The sequence below is a fragment of the Hippocampus zosterae genome, chromosome 3 (assembly GCF_025434085.1).
Source record: "Hippocampus zosterae strain Florida chromosome 3, ASM2543408v3, whole genome shotgun sequence".
NCBI classification, from domain to species: domain Eukaryota; kingdom Metazoa; phylum Chordata; class Actinopteri; order Syngnathiformes; family Syngnathidae; genus Hippocampus; species Hippocampus zosterae.
Window position 1 is genome coordinate 30,088,461 of NC_067453.1, and position 17,550 is coordinate 30,106,010.

General features: G+C 45.5%; 3 protein-coding genes across 5 annotated transcripts; all 3 read left to right on the forward strand.

Annotated features, from left to right (window-relative positions):
- The first annotated feature begins 521 nt into the window (after positions 1–521).
- LOC127597942 (troponin I, fast skeletal muscle-like) lies at positions 522–16,823 on the forward strand. Of its 3 annotated transcripts, none has more exons than XM_052061334.1 (8): positions 522–623; positions 2,540–2,575; positions 2,827–2,863; positions 2,932–3,060; positions 3,136–3,225; positions 3,756–3,932; positions 4,141–4,222; positions 16,814–16,823. In XM_052061334.1, the coding sequence occupies exons 2-7, from the start codon at positions 2,565–2,567 to the stop codon at positions 4,219–4,221; spliced, it is 525 nt and encodes a 174-aa protein (XP_051917294.1). In that variant the 5' UTR covers positions 522–623; positions 2,540–2,564; the 3' UTR covers position 4,222; positions 16,814–16,823. The 3 variants fall into 3 exon arrangements, with proteins under 3 accessions (XP_051917294.1, XP_051917295.1, XP_051917293.1); XM_052061335.1 differs by lacking the exon at positions 16,814–16,823 and adding an exon at positions 7,028–7,037; XM_052061333.1 differs by lacking the exon at positions 16,814–16,823 and having other exon boundaries at positions 4,141–4,484.
- Positions 7,217–9,806, forward strand: LOC127597944 (troponin I, fast skeletal muscle-like). The gene is made up of 6 exons (XM_052061337.1): positions 7,217–7,351; positions 7,464–7,500; positions 8,499–8,627; positions 8,823–8,912; positions 9,163–9,336; positions 9,643–9,806. Exons 1-6 carry the CDS (start codon positions 7,344–7,346, stop codon positions 9,718–9,720), a joined length of 516 nt encoding a protein of 171 aa, XP_051917297.1. The 5' UTR covers positions 7,217–7,343; the 3' UTR covers positions 9,721–9,806.
- On the forward strand, positions 10,185–15,611 carry LOC127597943 (troponin I, fast skeletal muscle-like). The gene is made up of 8 exons (XM_052061336.1): positions 10,185–10,480; positions 10,546–10,592; positions 12,980–13,012; positions 13,720–13,759; positions 13,835–13,963; positions 14,706–14,795; positions 14,934–15,107; positions 15,395–15,611. Exons 3-8 carry the CDS (start codon positions 13,005–13,007, stop codon positions 15,470–15,472), a joined length of 519 nt encoding a protein of 172 aa, XP_051917296.1. The 5' UTR covers positions 10,185–10,480; positions 10,546–10,592; positions 12,980–13,004; the 3' UTR covers positions 15,473–15,611.
- Positions 16,824–17,550: the final 727 nt, after the last annotated feature.

A 17,550-nucleotide genomic window follows, 5' to 3' on the forward strand; every position in this document is an offset into this window, starting at 1 on the left:
GTATTTGATGAGTTTTTCCGTTCCTCCGTATTTCCGATATTCGGTTTTTGATGCAATCCCGACCCGGTCCATCCTTTTGGCTCGTTGCTGCCCCCTGCCGGTGCTTCCCAATACCACGCAAGAGCTACATGTGCCCAGTAACGGTGAACGGGACCAAATACTGGCGTGACCGCAGCATTTTTCATTAAGTGGCGTCGCTCTGCCATGTGTGGCTTCCCTTTTTCACCCCCCCCCGGCCCCCCAAACTATTGACCATGTGCGTGTGCAGGGAGATCCACCACCAGATCGACAAGACACTTCCTCATCCCGTGCCCGCCGTTCATCTTGATCCTCCTCATCTTCTCCTCGCTGACATTGCGTCCGTCATCGTCATCATGGCGGTGGGGGAAGAAGACAATCTTAAAGGTCAGTCGGTTATTTAAAGTGGGGGGGCCGCTCCATCCGTGTGTGTGTGTGTGTGCGTTGTATTACACGACCTTGCGTGTCCATTGGCCTGTCGGCTAATCCGCTTCCCTAAAGAGGAGACGGCGCATTCCCGCCGGCGTGGCATTTAAAGCTCATCTCTCATCCCGAGCACAAGACCGACCAGCCAGCGAGCAAGCCCACTGCCGGCACCCCCACAGGTCAGTGACATAGCCAAGCGTCCTCACATTTTTCACTCCGCTCTAAGCATCAGTTGAAGTTCTCGTGACACTTTGTTATCATTTGTTGAAGAAAAAATATTGCTGTTTATTTTTTTTTTTTTGAAAAGACTTTTTCGACCACTAGTTGTGTTGACGTGTCAGAAAACTTCCTTTGCGTCTGTCATCATTTCGGGGGGGGGGGGGGGCGCGACAGCGTTCTGGTTAGCGCCTGCGTTGAATTCTTTCGCAGTCAGCAGTGGTATCAAATTTCAGTCCCAAATGATAAAAAAAAAAAGAAATTCAAAGAAAACAGATGTGACGCAGCTATCTTGACAAATGAGATGCTAAAAAGCGAGATGATGCTACTGGCTAAGCAGGTTCTCGAGGACGCCCAAAACTCAAGAGTGAATTGTTTCGATCGGAAAGTGAATCCAACCAGAAAAAAATGGGAGATGGTGTCACATGACCCCTACGTTGTTAGCAACCGTTTGTGACGGCGCCCCATTTTCATAAAACTTTAAATAAATCCGTTGACTTAAAAAAAAAAACTCAATTATGAAATAATAAATAATTAACTCCACGAACTCCCCCCAAAAACTAAAATTCCAAATTTGAGACAATGTCAGGGAATAGTTAAATATATTGAGCACGTTTTGTAGGCAGTTAACAAAATGTCACTTTTTAAAAGTATTTCCATTTAATTTATGATACAGGACTGACTGCAATCCTTCAAAAGAAAATCCAACGGGGCACTCTGCTCCTTTCCTTTATGATGGAAAAATAATTACAACGAAAAAAAAAAACAGATTTTAAATTCAGCCAGAAGTAACCTTTTAGTTGTTTGCATGATAAATACTTTGGAATGGCAGACATAAAACTAGCAACATCGTCCCGAGTAGCAGCAGCGGCAGCAGCAGCTTCTTTGTTGCCTCTGTCGCCATGGCAACGACGACAACACGATGCCGCGAGGCTAATTCGTATCCCAAAAATAATACAGGTACAGGAAATACACGACATGGTGTAGTTCTACATACTTAAGTGATGGAAGCTTGTCAAGACGTTTTGGTGGCGAAAATGAAAATGTTCAAAGGGGGGGAGGGGTGAGGGGGGGGGGCGATACACGTGTGACAAAATGGCGGGCGGCTGGGTAGCAGCTGCCTTCTATTTATTTCTCTTTGCTCATATGAAAGCCTCTTGCGGCTGCGTGTTGGGTTACCCCCCCCCCCCCCACCCACCCACATCCTCCCTCTCATGTCCTCAGGCCTCCCAAAATACATTTCGGACCCGCAGCCCCGCCCCCTCAGCGTCGCGCCCCCCCCGGGACTCTTGTGTTCGATGACAGCCAGTTGCTCTCGCCGATCGCGCTCGTCGCTCCAGACGTCTTTTCTTTCAAGACGAGCTTTTGCTCCTCCGCCGACAGCTGAGTCCGCGAATAGACAAGCAACCCCCCACCCCCACCACCCCGGCCCCCACGTCTTTATGATACTGACCCCCCCCCCTCCATCGTCTTTACCTTATTCTGCGCGACTATGCATCACACCGTTATTGCCCATAATACCATCTTTGGACCAATGAGGGCTCGGTAGAAAATATTATTAGAAAGAAAATGTTGGACTTGACTTGTGCCTTTTCAACTCGAGACGTCTTCTAAAATTAAATGTGGACATTGAATCTGCATGGATTACTTGAGACATCTTCACATCCCCAAAAATAAACTTGAGAGACGAAGCAACATGGTTGGTAAGATTCGAAGGCGACCGCTCATGCGCTCAACTTGGACTGTCGCACTAAAAAAAAACGATTTAACAAAAAGAAAGAAAGGAAAACAAAGCCAACAAAAAATATTTGGTTTATTTGGATAAACAATTTTATTTTTTTGAAGTGGACTACATCAATAATATTTTTCTATTTTGCAGATAAGGTCGACAACGAGAAGCCAACATGGCCACTGAGTGAGTGACATCAAATTGCAAAGAATGCTACCACGTAGCATGCTAACCAGCTCCATACGCCCGCATCGTTCATTTGGCTCCGCGGACAGACGCTAACGAGATGAAACCTACTGCGATAGGCTAAATGCTAACGTATAAAATGCTAGCAACTTCAGACTAAACCATTAAAAAATAAATAAAAACTTGATGATAAAATGTCTAGCGTTAGCATGTTAGCATCCAATCAGTTGTCCGTAATGTGATCTGCGCAGGAAACGACTCTCTGCCAGACGCAAGCACACTCTCAAGGTACGTGTGTGTGTGCGTGTGTGTGTGTGTGTATTGCAATTCCTAAGCGAGCACGCGTGTGCCCTCAGAGTTGCATGCTGGTGGTGGCCAACAACCTCCTGGAGGCGGAGGCTAGCGAGAAAGCCGGCGAGCGCGAGCGGTTCCTGGCAGACAAATGTCCTCACATGGACATTCCCTACTCGGGCGAAGAGCTGCGGGTGAGTGGACGTCTCTGCGCCTCTCGCTCCGTCGGCTTCCGCGGCGCTGACGTTTGCCGCGGTGCCCCTCCTCAGGAGCTTTGCAAGCAACTCCGCCAGCAGATTGACATCAGCGAGGAGGAACGTTACTCCATCGAGTTCAAGCTCAACATGGTCCTCAACGAGGTGAGAAGATGGAGTCATTATTTTCGGAGAAGGGGGAAAACAATTGATGACATCATCATTAAGCGTCCAAACGTCACCGTTAGCATCAACGTTAACCCAAGAGCACCTGCGCCATTAATCGTTTTAATAATCACGCGCCGTTAGCATCCGCTCGGGAACTTAGCATAGCATCGATTCTACTTGTACGTGGGCCAGAGTCTGGCCCGTTTCAAGCACCGCAGCTAGAGCCAATTTCACTGGTGGAAAAGTAAAAAACTGTCGCTAACCTGGCCACTGGCCCGGGATTAGCATTAGCGCAAGCGTGGTGGAAAAGGGCCAAGTGAGAACAGGAAACGATTCCACGTCGCTGTGTTTTTTGTGAGAAAAGGAAACATTTCCAATCGCTTTCTTCTCAATTGGCTGATGTGAGAGTCAAAGACAATCCGTTGACATTCATTGGTTCAGGGAACCTCAAGAAAATGCTAATATGCTAACGGTCGCTACGCTACCAAGGTCTCAAGTCCCTGGTCCCCCGCTGTATCCCGCTGTAGGTGCGAGACCTGAACATCAAGATCGTGGACCTGAGGGGCAAGTTCAAGAGACCCCGTCTGAAGAAGGTGCGCATGTCGGCCGACGCCATGCTGAAGGCGCTGCTGGGCTCCAAACACACCGTCAACATGGACCTCAGGGCCAACCTCAAGCAGGTCAAGAAGGAGGTCAAGGAGGAGGTGAGGAGCATCTCGGATGGGGGGGGGGCTTTGGGGGAGGTGTTTCAAACGGTATGCTGATCCTCGGAAAATGGCCGGAGACGCCGCTGAGGATGTTTGGAGATCGCCAATGTCGCCATGTCGTTAGCAAATTCCCGTTAGCCGCTCGCCGGTGTGTCCGAAAACTTTGTCCGCGCCGCGCCCGACACGCACTTTGTGTGTTTTTAAGGACAAGCAACTCCGCGACGTTGGCGACTGGCGTAAGAACATCGAGGACAAGTCGGACAGGAAGAAGATGTTCGACAGCTAAAAAAACGACGGCACACTTGGGCTTTTTGCTCTTCTCGTTCGAAGTCTCAAGAGTTTTATCCCAAAACTTGAAAGTGTGAACACCGTCGAGGAAAGTTGGTGCTTTTGTAACGTTGGTATGGAAGACGGAAAGTTCAAGTAAGCGGTAAGCGATGGCGTTTTGTTTTCGGTGGTTGTTTGCCAGCACGCTAGCACGCTAGCAAGCTAGCAAGCTAGCGGGTTGTGTTGTGTTTGGAATAAAACTCTTGTGCTCGAGTCACTTTACTTCCACTTCTTCTTCTTCTTCTTCTTCTTCTTGTGTTTTTTCTTTCACATTCGCTCAATTTATACGGTGGTATCAAATTGTATTGATTTTATTTTTTTTAAACCTACTTCTCAATGCTGCTAACGCGACACAAAAGCACGACTATTTACTGAACGAACGTACTTGTCGTGGTGGTTGGCAATGTTAGCATCACGCTCAAGGTTTTTCTAAGCTAACTATTAAAATGGAAAAAAAATAATAACACTGCCAAGTCATTTGCTAACTGTTTGCCAAACGCATTTAATTATGAAAATATTTTGTTCCTTATTTTCAAAATCTTATAGAGCCACAACTGAAATGCCCATGGCTAAGCTAGCAGTTAGCTTAGCGGCCCACATAATTATTTCTCATAGTTCTCGAGCTGGAGGTTCCAAGACTTTCCTATTTATCTTGTACAGTCCGTCTTTGCGGATTAGCATGATGCTAACTACGTCATGTGTCGCGACGTAAATCGAGAAGGCCAATCAGAAGGTGAGTTTGAACTCCCGCAAGGAGGAGCTTGTATTTTGATACGCTCACATTCTAGCACTTCTCCAGGTTTCTTGAGAAATTGCTGCCAACTTGTCGCCTTTCCGTGACAAATGATCCCGTGACCGCGTCGGCTTCGATGTTCGTCAACGCCACAGGCGCGCCGCGCCGTTAATGCTTCATAAATCCTATTTATAAACACAATCACAGGACAATTGACCACATGAGCTATCGGCAATTCCTTGGACGGCCACTAGATGCCACCCCACCCCAATCTGCCTCATCACGTCATCTTCCATTTTTCCGCGTCGGCTAATCTAATCTTTCGTCAAACTCGATTTAACGTCAGATTTCATGAATACGGTCACTTCCTAACACGGCCACTAGATGTCACTCTAGCTGAGCTGAAAACGATGTCCAAAAACGTTGACTCAGGAATGAGGCCACAAGCCACGCGTTTGTGCTGCCCCACTATGTCGACAATGCGCATGCTAAAAATATCCGGAACGTTCCATGAGAGCCAGAGCTCCAAGCAACTAATGAAGAAACGTAATCCAGGCGGAAAGTCCGGCGCAAATCTGCCACCTCCGACTTTTTATTGCGGCGACATTCTCCTTGGCCTTCTTCCGTTTTGTTTTGCCACGCTGCGCTGATCATCTTGCTAACCGAAACATTAATGGCCGGCGGCAACGTCCGCTAATTCGTAGCCGCCGTTCTCCAGACCTTTTTGCGCCTTCCGCTTAAAAGGCCTTCGCAGGTTGCTAGCCGTCATTAGCGCCAAAGTGGGAGAAGCACCTGTTGAATCCAACTCGCTTGCTGGCCCGAGCCTGTTTATGTTTAGTTCCACTTCGCGCGTCCTTAAACACCTTCGCAGGTCGTTAGCGGCCAGATGGCGGAAGGCTGTTTTGAAGCTAGTGCGGCCGTAGGTCAAGCTAATTTAGCCCACAGAGCTTGGCAAGTTGCTAGCTTGCATGCTAACGCTAGGAGAACGCTGTTGACGTTTATTTCCTACCCGAGCTAGTGAATGTGACCCAGATGTGTTTCTCGCACGTCATCCCAGTCACAGATATGATGAGAAGACACGATGTGATATGGCTGCGCGCCTACGCGGCGGCCATTTTGTGTCGGTCAAGTTCCCATTGAAGGCAACGCGCGGACAAAACAGCTTACATATTTTACTCCTTCTTTTCCAGCCCTTTCCGTCTTCCTTTTCTAATCGGGGACAGGATGAGGGAGGGTTCCCCCCGCCTCGAGGCTCATCACGGGCGGCGAGGACTCCCCCGCAACCCCGATATGTGATATCCGATCAGCGGCAAACGGGTGGGTGGGCCTTTTCCATAAAGAGAAGCCGCGCGGCTTTTGCCCCCCCCCCGCTACGTAAACGGATCGGCGTATAAATGGGTACGTCGGAGCGCCGCGCACTCTTAGCGCTGCTCCATCTTCTTCTCCTGGTTCTTCTTGTTCCTCGGCACAGGTGAGCCCGGCGGCTTCTCGGCCGAGCGCTGCGACCTCTTGACCCCTCGGTGGGCCTTCTTGGCGAGGTCTTTGAATGCACGACGATGATGACGATGTCATCGCCGTGCTCAAAATTAGTACATTTTTTTTTGGAAGAATACTTTTGGTCTCGTTTATTTTTCTCTTTTCTTTGAATTTTTCACATTTTCTCTATTATTTTATTCTTTTTATTATTTTTTTATTATATATTATTTTATTATTTTTATTCTATTATTTTTTATTTTTAAAAAATATATTTGCACTTACATTCCTTATTAAATCCTTTAGATTGTCATACAAATTTTAAATTATTTCTTTGCATCATCAAATTTGATATTTTTCATTCTCTCCCCTGCCCCAAAATTGATTTTTTTGAAGCTTTTCATCATTTTTTTTTTTATGTTTTGAGTTTGATAACTTTTTACTCTTTCGACATAGTGTCTGTGAGGAATCCGCTTCTGCTCTCATCGCATGTCTTTTTATTTCTGCGATTTGTTTTGACTTGACTTGTGGAATTTGTGCAAAGCGTTTGGAAGATGCCCGCCGACGGCTCGGCTCTCGGTCGACCTTTGGCTGAGATGAGCTGATGCAAGTTGCGTATTTTTGGCGTTGACCCGCGCGATGCTGCTGCGGCGGCGGCGTCTCGGGCAAATTCCTCTTCCGTGAAAGGAGTCCGGAGGGGTGCAGATTCCACCCAGAGATTTGATTTCCCGCCATGCACTAAATAGATTAGCGCGGGCGACATTTGACCCCCAGCTGCTGTAAAGTCCAAAGTTCCCAAATAGATCAGCAAGCGCATTTCATTCTAATTGCTCTTCTTCTTCTTCTTCTTATCGCAGCCCCCGAACACCAGCAACATGTCTGAGTAAGTTACAAGAGTTCTAATAAACTCACAAACATTTCATCAATAGACTTTAAATGGGATTTATTTTGGATTTCCCCCCCCCTCTGCCCCCCCCCCCCCGACAATTTTTCAGCAAAAAGATGTCTTCCAGCCGCCGGCATCACTTGAAGGTACACAAAACACTGGAGTTACTTAACGGATAGGTAAGCTAACGACTTACTTTGTCAGTTACACTCAGGCAGACTATTGTGAGTATATTTTGTGAGTATATTTTGAAGTATTGCCTCAGTTATTGTGAACAGTAGCCCGATTACTCTTATAAGAGTCATTTAGTGACTTTACTAGTTCTACTTATTTGCCTGATTACGCCTTTAAAAGTGACTTAGTCCCTTCTCTGATGATTCAGTTAATGAGTTAATTCCTTTGATTAATTAATTGAGTTAATTAATTAGTTAAGTTAATCATTAGTTACACTCTACGGAAGAGGATTAGGGCCAATGAAGAAAGAAAAAATAAGGTTGGCAAGATTCTGACTTTAATCTCAGAATTCTGACTTTAATCTCAGTGAGAAAAAATTCTGACTTTAATCTCAGTGAGATTAAAGTCAGAATTCTGAGATTAAAGTCACTTTAAAGTCACTTTTTTCTCACTTTAAAATCTAATTTCTAGATTAAAGTCACTTTAAAGTCACTTTTTTCTCACTTTAATCTCAGTGAGAAAAAATTCTGACTTTAATCTCAGTGAGATTAAAGTCAGAATTCTGAGATTAAAGTCAGAATTCTGACTTTAAAGTCAGAATTCTGAGTTTAAAGTGAGAATTCTGAGATTAAGGTTGGCAAGATTCTGACTTTAATCTCAGAATTCTGACTTTAAACTCAGAATTCTGAGATTAAAGTCAGAATCTTGCCAACCTTATTTTTTCTTTCTTCATTGGCCCTAATCCTCTTCCGTAACACTCAGTAGGTTATATTGTGTCTTTTTTTTTTTTTAAAGTGTTGCCAAAGGGACCACGGACAGTAGCTCGATTACGCCTGTGAAAGTATCTAGTAGCATAAATCGTAGCACTCGCTCAGCTAATGTCGTGGAACATTTAACATAGCATACTAGCTTAGAGGGGGGAGCCAACAACCGCACGCGGTCATGCCGGCGTGAACTTTCTCGCTTGCAGAGCGTGATCCTGTCCATCGCCGCCACGTGGATCGAGCAGGAGAAGAGAGAATTGGCCGTGGCCAAGCAGAACTACTTGGCCGAGGTCTGCGCCAAGCCCAGCTTCGGCGGAAACCAGACCGCGCTCATGGTTAGCTCACCTCGACACTCGTTTGACGCCGCGCTTGACAAAAACCTGCAGTTATGACGGTAGACGGACATAACCACGTCACATAATGACCTCACTTTTTGACGATACTATAACATGATGGGAATGTCCCGCGGTGATGATGTCACATGGCGAGGACGTGACATGACCGAGTTGCCCTTCCGATGATGCGTGCAGGAGACGTGCAGAAAGTTGAACGCCCTCATCGAGAAAACGGATGAGGAGAGGTACGACTTGTCGGTCAAAGTTGCAAAAGGTGACAAAGAGGTGAGTGCACGTTCTTCTCAAGTCTTCGTTTTAGAGTCCACTTTAGCATGCTAGGCGTTTGGGTGATTGGAACCTCGCAATTCCAGGTGAACATGACGATTACATGAGAAAATGGAGGGGGTTAGCAATAGCAGCTAGCATACGGGCGTATGACGCGGCGCCCGTGTCTCTTTGTGGTGAACATGTGGCTACTGAAGCTAAGCTAACGTGTGTGTGTGTGTGTGTGTGTGTTGGCACTCGCCTTGCGCAGATCGAGGAACTGAAGTTCAAAGTGATCGACCTGGCGGGCGTGAAGAAGCCCACCCTGAGGAAGGTGCGCATGTCGGCCGACGCCATGCTGAAGGCGCTGCTGGGCTCCAAGCACACCGTCAACCTGGAGCTCAGGGCCAACCTCAAGCAGGTCAAGAAGGAGGTCAAAGAGGAGGTGAACATTTTCTACTTGCTTTGGAAAATGCTGACAACACAGCTTTCTTTTCTAGGGCAAATTGTTGAGCATTTGTCAAGATTGTGGGGTGTCCAGTGGCCCTGGATCTCGCTCCGCTAGATCCGCCCCTGGATGTGGAGATGGGCGCTGGATTTACTCTGTCGGTCACCCCAAAAACTTGAGAAAGGCTCAACTATGTGCTTTGACGCCCTGAACAGAGAGCTGATGAAAAATGTGTGTGTGTGTGTGTGTGTGTGTGTGTGTGTGTGTGTGTGTGTGTGTGTGTGTGTGTGTCTGCGCGTGCAGCCAGCAGAGGCGGTGGGTGACTGGCGTAAGAACATTGAGGACAAAGCAGACAGGAAGAAGATGTTTGAGTCGTCCTAAAAAAATCGATTTTATTTTTTTTGCATCCGCTGTCATCAAAAAAATGTTTCTTGTTTCATTAAATGTTTGCCCGAGTCAAACTTTGACATGCTGCCGTGTGCCTTTGTACGAACGCTTGCTAGCCATTTGACACACGTTTACTCACAGGCAACGTTTGATGGATTTTATTTGATTTTTTTAGTGATACTTGTGTGTGTGATTGTTATGGCAACTTGTCAAAAGGGCATCCCATAATGGATGGGATGTTTGAGTTGTAAAATTCAACTCAATTTTCGGATTCAGAGACAAAGGGAAAAAGACATCCACTTAAAACTTACACTCAGTGGCCATTTTATTAAGTACATCATCGACACCCAAAATGTAAGCTTTTATTTTGAATATGTCCCACTTTTTTTGAATTGACAACATGTTTATGAAAATATTTTAATATTTTGTTATGACTACGTGTATCTAATACTGTGTCTAAAGATCGTTTGTGTGTCGCTATTGTCGAGGCCGTGTTATGTCGTCATCACGACGTGACGGCTTTTGTGGAATTGGTTGCAGTTGTCGTGTTTGACCACACGATGTCAGTAGAGTAGTTCCAGCCTCTAATCATGGCGTCAAGCAAGTGTCCCGTTGGTTTCTGAAACTTCCAATCGTAATTCGTTGAAATACAATCATGAACATTGGACACCAGAATTAATTTTAAAAGGATATAAATTGCCCATATTTCCTGGCAAAATTTGGCGTTCACCAGGTCTCATGGACACCTTTCAAGGTAAGTCATATTTTTCTAACTAATTCATTTGTGTGTGCCCCGAGTTGAACTTGATGTGTTTGTAGTTCCAGTTGCTGTCAGGCAGAGGAAAAACAAGATTTAACAATAAAAGGTAGGTCCCAATCATTTGTATTCTTCCAACGTAAATTTCATGTTGAGTTTTTATTTTTCTCGACTTTATCAACTGAAATAATTATCTTTGTCAAGTTTTTTTTTCCACGTGAGAATTGACGCTTATGGGCTGCTAGCTTCTAAAGCTAATGCTAATGCTAATGCTAATGATAATGCTGGCCTGTGTTAAACGACCCTCACTTGCACTTTTGAGGATCGCCCTCCAGAAATATTAAAATACAGTTTATTTTATTTTACCTTGTTTACGAGTTTCCCAAGTTACGAGATGTAACTTGGTCTTTATTGTGTTTTGTTTTTGTGGAAATGTGACGTACGACTCCGATCAAGCTTCCGATGAGGCAAATGCCACCACATCTCAGTCACAATTTTTAGTTAGGACTAAATTAATTAAGGATTAAATAGTATCATTTGTCTACAAAATTGTTATAAGTATATCTTTGCATAACACTGTATCCATATTCACTAGAAGAGAATAAAAAAAATAAAGAAATATGGACCAACTTTACTGACCAACTTACAACAAAGAATAGCTTTAGTAACTGGAACAGAAAAGATTTAAAGTGCATCTGAAATCGAAAAATAACATTAAATCCTTAATTTAACAATAAATATTTTTTGACTGACCATGTCAAACCATACGACACTGAAAAATAAAATGTCATAAAATCAATAACTAATAATGCATTCAAACTAATCAGCAACATGATCTCAGGAGCACAATACCTGTATTTTAAAAACTTTAACCAGCTAAACAAAAATATACAGTATAAATTTTTTTTTGCTTTTTTTAAAAATCAAAGATGATGTCTAGATAAATGGCAACAATGAGCATATTTTGTAATTTTTTTTAAAGCGATGTTTGAAGCAGGTCACAGCAACTCTCGGGCTCCTGCTCAATGTGAAACCGGAACCTGCAATTTAGTTTACTTAAGTAGCAGTCACAAAGCGGCATGATTGTTGGCAATATTCGGCACGTTTTAGCTGAAAAAAAAAACTCAAGCAGCTTATCAGCGTGATTGGGGTGTAATGTCTTTAAGTGACGCCTTAATGTATATGGCTTTTAGACACAGTAAGCACATCGATCTTCCTTCGTCTGCCATCGCAGTCACATTGAAGTCAACATACGCCTCATCATATTTCCTCCCTGAGAATGCTCCCTGCGCAAACTCTGCCAATCAGAGCGCCACTGCCCCCTAACGTAGCGGAGGTGCAACTGCACGATATTTTAAGACAGTAAATAAATAAAAAAAAGCATGGTACCCGAGGTCAAACGCGCTCCTCTTGACGGAGCCTCGCGCCCCCCCCCCCGGGGGGAGAAACACTCAGTTTGAAGGATAGTAATCCTGCCTACAGTCAATAAAATCCCCGAAATAGACAATTTAAATAATCCTTAAGTACGTTTTCATGGCATTGACAACACTTAATTTGTTGGTCAAGGTCAGTCACGTGACACTCATTACCTGTTTCCGAATCATTTGGCATTTTTCGAGAATCGGCATCGTTGACTAAACGGCGAGCTAAAAGTCCCCAAATAGTGAGTAGGGAGTGTTTGAGGTTTTGTTTCACTTTATTGTCCGCTGTATAGAAACCGGCAGCGATTCCCAGCACAGCCCGCCGTCACGCGTCGAATGATGTCATTTTTCTACATTGAGACCGGAATCCAAAATTGGACAGGAAGGAAGGAGGACGAGTCCAAACACCGTCAGCGTGTTCCTTCCTGGCTAATCACTCCAAATAGATCTTGAGGGGACCATTTCGGGAACTTTCTAAGTTCACCATATGGAGAGATTGGAGTGGAAGGTTCCCAACGCAGTCGTGGTGGGTTGCTGGCCCCGCCCACTACCATCCGGAGCATTGGCGTGAATCGCTGACTTTGCCGAAGCGTGTCAATAAACGCCCCGACACACCCATGGCCTTCTCCGCGGCCTTCTTCTCGTTTCCTCCTCCTCCTCGCCATCCTCTTCATCGTCTTCAGTCGTTCCAGGAAGCAGGTGTCAACACTCGCACGTCGGATGTGTCATTTTTCTTTTGATTTTATTTTATTTAATAACTTAAAATGTAACAAGTTTGTGCTTTTAATACGTGTGTGTGTGGGGGGGGGAGGGGGGCTAAGTGACCTTTTCCACTCTCAAAGTTGAATAGTAATGCATGTGGGTCTGAATTTGTTGGTGTTAACGGCCGTGGCGTCCGGCTGTCTCCGTGGCCTTTCACGGAGGGTGGATGGCGATGGGAGGGGTTGGTGACCCGTTTTAGCTTTTTTGAGGTCGCAGGTGCAGGTGGCGCGAAAGTGGGCGGAGCTTCCATTTCCCCCTCCCCCTCCGAGCTGCCAAATTGACTGCCGGCGTTTTTTTTATTTGCCTTCAACAGACGCTGCTGACCAACAAGAGCCAACATGTCTGAGTGAGTCCCGCTTTCACTGTCCAATGATTTTCTGAAATAGTCCCTCTAAAAACTTTATTTATAACCGACATAACTGTTATAATGTTGATCTAAAGCTGTACGAGTAAAAGAAAAACTCGTTCCCCGACCAGTCGTCAGGCGCCGTAATTTGTGTCTTTGGTTTCACCTTTTTTTTCCAGAAAATTCTTGTCACTTATTACATGCGCATGAAAAGATTTTTCACGTTTTTAATTGAAAAAAAAATTCCCATAATTTTAATTTTTTTTTATATATTTGGAAATTACTTGTAACGCGCACCTTTTATGAAAGCCGCCACTTTTTTGATCACTTGTCACCCCCGTCGCTCATGACCATGCACGCAACGCGCGGCCAAACGTATGTGAGCCGCGTACGAGCCCACGTTAGCCGCGGGATGCTGTGTTGCTAGCATGGTGAAAAGTTGAAAAGCACCAAATGTTACCGCTTTGACGTTGTATTTTGTCATTTCATACTTTTTGAAACTTTTTTTCCAAAGTGTTTTCTCGTTTAAAAAAAAAACACTTCTGAATATCTTTTAAAACTTTTCATAACATAACAAAAACACGGAAAAGAAACGTTAGTTTTCCCGATAAAAAAATTGCAAAATAAGAGCAATGTTCTTTTTAATCGTGCGCTGATGCTACGCTAACTGTCGACATTCGTCAAATCGGACAACTTCCCTGTCACAGTTCAAAGAAGATGACGTCCAGTCGCCGGCATCACCTCAAGGTGAGATGACCGCGCAAGCGATGCTAGCGAAGCTAACGGTGCTAACGATGGCGATGAAATTTAATCGGCCCGCAGAGTGTGATGCTCCAGATCGCTGCCAATTGGCTCGAGCAGGAGAAGAAAGACCAGGAGGTGGCCAAGGAGGTCTACATGGCCGAGACCTGCCCCAAACCGGACCTCAGTGGCGACATGGCCAGCCTGGTGGTGAGACCGCGCCTCTTTGCTGCTGACCAATCAGATTGCCGTAAACAAAAAACACGTAACATAGACTTTGATTGGGGGGGGGGGGGGCATAAAAAAACTATTTGCATTAGCCTTAGCCGAGGTTTTCCAAAGTCAAAGCAGATGTTTGCAAACGTCTTATTTTGATTTCATGAAGGACCGCAGAAATCGGAAATTTTCTGCCGGATGAGGATTTGGACAATTAGCCTTCAGTTAGCGGTGATCAAAATAGCCGTTGGTTTATTCGCTAATCGATGAGTCGTCCACGATGAGTCGAAAAGTGTTTCGCCACCTCCGTAGCCAGATGGCGTGCTGGAGGAGAACGTGCGAAACCGTGTTGGCGGCATCGTTCGCGTTATGATGGCCTTGCTATGAGGGCTAGTTAGCTTGCCGGCTAACAGGCCCAAAGGCAAATCTCTTTTTGCGTGTTGTCAAAAATGTCTTTTTGATCGGTGTTAGCATTGTGCTCGAGTGCAAGCAAGTCAAATGCCGAAATGTTTCAGCGTTTTTTTAAAAATTAAAAATGTTATTGTTATGAGGAACCTGAGAAAGAGTGCTAGCATGGGCTAGCCAAAACAAAGGAGTGTGTTGGCATTCTCTTTAGCGGGATACACGAGAACAATTCAGTGGCCTGCTGCTCTTACCACATTTGAAAGTTCCGTCTGCGCCTATATTTTGTCAGCGCTCACGCGAGCTTGTTTTTGAATCGCCCCCCCCCCAACAGGAAATCTGCAAGAAACTTCAATCGTCCATCGACAAGATTGACGACGCTCGCTACGACGTGGAAGCCAAAGTGCTGAAGTTCGACATTGAGGTAAGCGTCGTCGTTTGAAAAGATTCAAAAGTTGCCACTCTTTTGTCTGGGAACGTGAAGCCCCCGCCACCCCCACCCCCCCAAAAAACCAAATTGTCTAAGCCAGGGCTTGTACGTTGAAAACCTCGTTGCTCTCAGATCCAGGACCTGAGACTGAAGGTGGTGGAGCTGGCGGGCGTCAAGAAGCCGGCCCTGAAGAAGGTGCGCATGTCGGCTGACGCCATGTTGCAGGCCCTCCTGGGGGGCAAGCACAAGACCACCATCGACCTCAGGTCCAACCTCAAGCAGGTCAAGAAGGAGATCAAGGAGGAGGTCAGTCAGCAACCGACTCCGACTCAGTTCGGGTCCGCTCGACTTGAATTCGGTGTGCCTTAGAATCGCTCCAAAATTGGTTCCGCCCAATTCGGGTCAGTTGACTCAAAAGTCTGCTTTTGATGTGGTCCGCTTGGATTTGATTCTGTTTCAAGCAATTAATTTCTTTTCAGTCCAAATTTAAACTTAAAACCTGGCTTCGGTCCCGGTTGGAATTTGCAAGTAGGCTCGCGTTAGCCCGCTCATGCTAACGCGATCGCGTGCGCCTGCGCTGTTGTCCGCTTCAGCCCACAGAGGCGGTCGGCGACTGGCGCAAGAACATCGAGGACAAGGCCGACAGGAAGAAGATGTTTGAGACCTCCTAAAACTCCAAACAATACACGCCCCTCCCCCCAACACCCCCACATTGGACACGCACAACATAAAGATAAAAAATGTATCCGCTTGTTTGAAACGGACTCATTTTATTCCTCCGGCTTGCAAAATTATAACCTGCTTATTGGGTTCCAAAAGTACAATTTCAATGTGAACTAAAACATTCAAAATAAAATGATCAGTTGTAAAAATGATGACACAAAAAAATAAGTGTAAATAGTAATCATTGAAATTGAAAATAAAATGTACTCAATAAAATGTCCAGATTCACTCAGATTTCTTCTTCTTTTAAAAAAAAAATTATTTTAATTAAAGTATTTGGAGGCCGCAAAGCACAAAAAAACCAAAACAAGAAAAGGAAAACGCACACAATTTGTCAATTTGAATTTAAGAAGCACTCAAAACCACATTGGTTGAGGCGGCCATTTTGAAAGGCTATGCTGATTTATTCATTAGATTTTCCAGTTTGTTTTGTACAACCGGGCTATTCTACGTACCGGTATACCAATGTGAAGCATTTTGGGAAACTGTGAAACGTGCTCGATGAATAAAATGTACCACGGTTGTCACTCCTTATACTTGCACTGGTCTGCGAGGGGTCCAAGGTTCTAAGTTTCCTCCACAATCTAACTTTAACCTTCTCGTCGGCCCTCTGGAGGAGGCAGAAGTTGTGTTTGGAGGGTGTGAGGAGACACCTGCTGGTTATTTTTGGGCCGTCGGTCTCTATCGGCACTTTTAGGCACCCCGCAGAACTTTGACACCCAGGACCATCAACAGAACCCACACATGGTGCTCCAGAGAGGCAATCGTGTTCATGTCAAACTTGATGAAAATCTATAAGATGAGTTACGATTAGTCGGAAGCCAAAGAACGAGCCCCGTGATTTACCCACAGTGAGGTGTTGCAGCGCCACCTGTAGGAGGACGCGAATGGGGACGTTGAGGTTCATTTTTAGGGGCGTTGCCGTGTTTAGCCACTAGAGGTCGTCTTTTGCCCGTCACTTGATGCGTGCCTGGCTGAGCCACTTCCGCTCCGTGAGCTCCCCGCCGCCGCTTCCGCGTTTGAAAGGTGCGTCACGTATCGGGCGTGACGTATTCACCCAGTCCGACGCCGCACTCCGCTCTACCTGCCTGTCGAAGCGAGGGTCAACCGTTGCGACGTTATGTCACGCGAGTGATGAATAAACGCGATTAAATCATGACGGAAGTGACGCAACAGCTGCGACGGAAGTGACGCGCAGCTCACGGTATGGTACCTGCTTCCCGCCGTAGCATCAGGCAAAGAGCTACGAGGAAGTTGCTGTTGGTGAGTCTCATCTAGTTGATGGTCCGCACCGACGATCAATTTTCGGGAAGAACATTTCACCATGTTTTTCTTTTTCTACTGCGTGATGTGCTCAATTAGTTCTCTGATTTTGTTCCAAGCCCACATTACTTTGTGTGTTGTTATTTAATTGACGGTTTGTCGAGTGAAAGCGTCCCACTAACTGTTAGTCTTCCAACATTAAAAACAATAAAACACCGGATACTTCTTCTTACTTTTATTTTGATGTCACTTCCTGTTCGGAAGAAGCGTAGCGGCATTGCAAACCTGACGTTTAGGATTTCCCGATGGGCGTCGAAACTGAAGGAAAATAATCTCACCAATGTGAAAATGTAGTGTACAACAACAAAAATGGAACACGTCCCAAAAATGTCATCTAAATAATCACAGTATTTAAAAAAATGAAAACACTAAAATGGTCTTGATGGTCTTTGACACAAATCGCGAACTGCTAGCACGGGAGACGTCCGGGTTTGGTTGTGATGTCACTTCCTGTCCAGAAGAAGCATAGCTACATTGAAAGCCTGACGTTGAGGATTTCCCATTGTGTGGTTCTGGAGTACTTGTCAATAATCTCGTCCGTACAACCGCGTACACACACACACACACACACACACACACACACACACTTGAGCGTGAGTGCTGTCACCGTGGCAACCTTTGTGACAACAAACTCCTGCCCAACTACACAAACACTTAAAAACAACAGCAGCAAATCACTTTCTCCATCCTGGCATCTGCTTTC

What these genes read in the sequence shown, in the direction of transcription:
- LOC127597942 (XM_052061334.1), top strand. An exon ending in GACGCAAGCACACTCTCAAG is followed by an intron (nt 2,864 to 2,931) that starts GTACGTGTGTGT and finishes GTGTGCCCTCAG; the next exon opens with AGTTGCATGCTGGTGGTGGC. An exon ending in TCAACATGGTCCTCAACGAG is followed by an intron (nt 3,226 to 3,755) that starts GTGAGAAGATGG and finishes ATCCCGCTGTAG; the next exon opens with GTGCGAGACCTGAACATCAA.
- LOC127597944 (XM_052061337.1), top strand. An exon ending in GAAACCAGACCGCGCTCATG is followed by an intron (nt 8,628 to 8,822) that starts GTTAGCTCACCT and finishes TGATGCGTGCAG; the next exon opens with GAGACGTGCAGAAAGTTGAA. An exon ending in TTGCAAAAGGTGACAAAGAG is followed by an intron (nt 8,913 to 9,162) that starts GTGAGTGCACGT and finishes CGCCTTGCGCAG; the next exon opens with ATCGAGGAACTGAAGTTCAA.
- LOC127597943 (XM_052061336.1), top strand. An exon ending in GTCGCCGGCATCACCTCAAG is followed by an intron (nt 13,760 to 13,834) that starts GTGAGATGACCG and finishes ATCGGCCCGCAG; the next exon opens with AGTGTGATGCTCCAGATCGC. An exon ending in GCGACATGGCCAGCCTGGTG is followed by an intron (nt 13,964 to 14,705) that starts GTGAGACCGCGC and finishes CCCCCCCAACAG; the next exon opens with GAAATCTGCAAGAAACTTCA.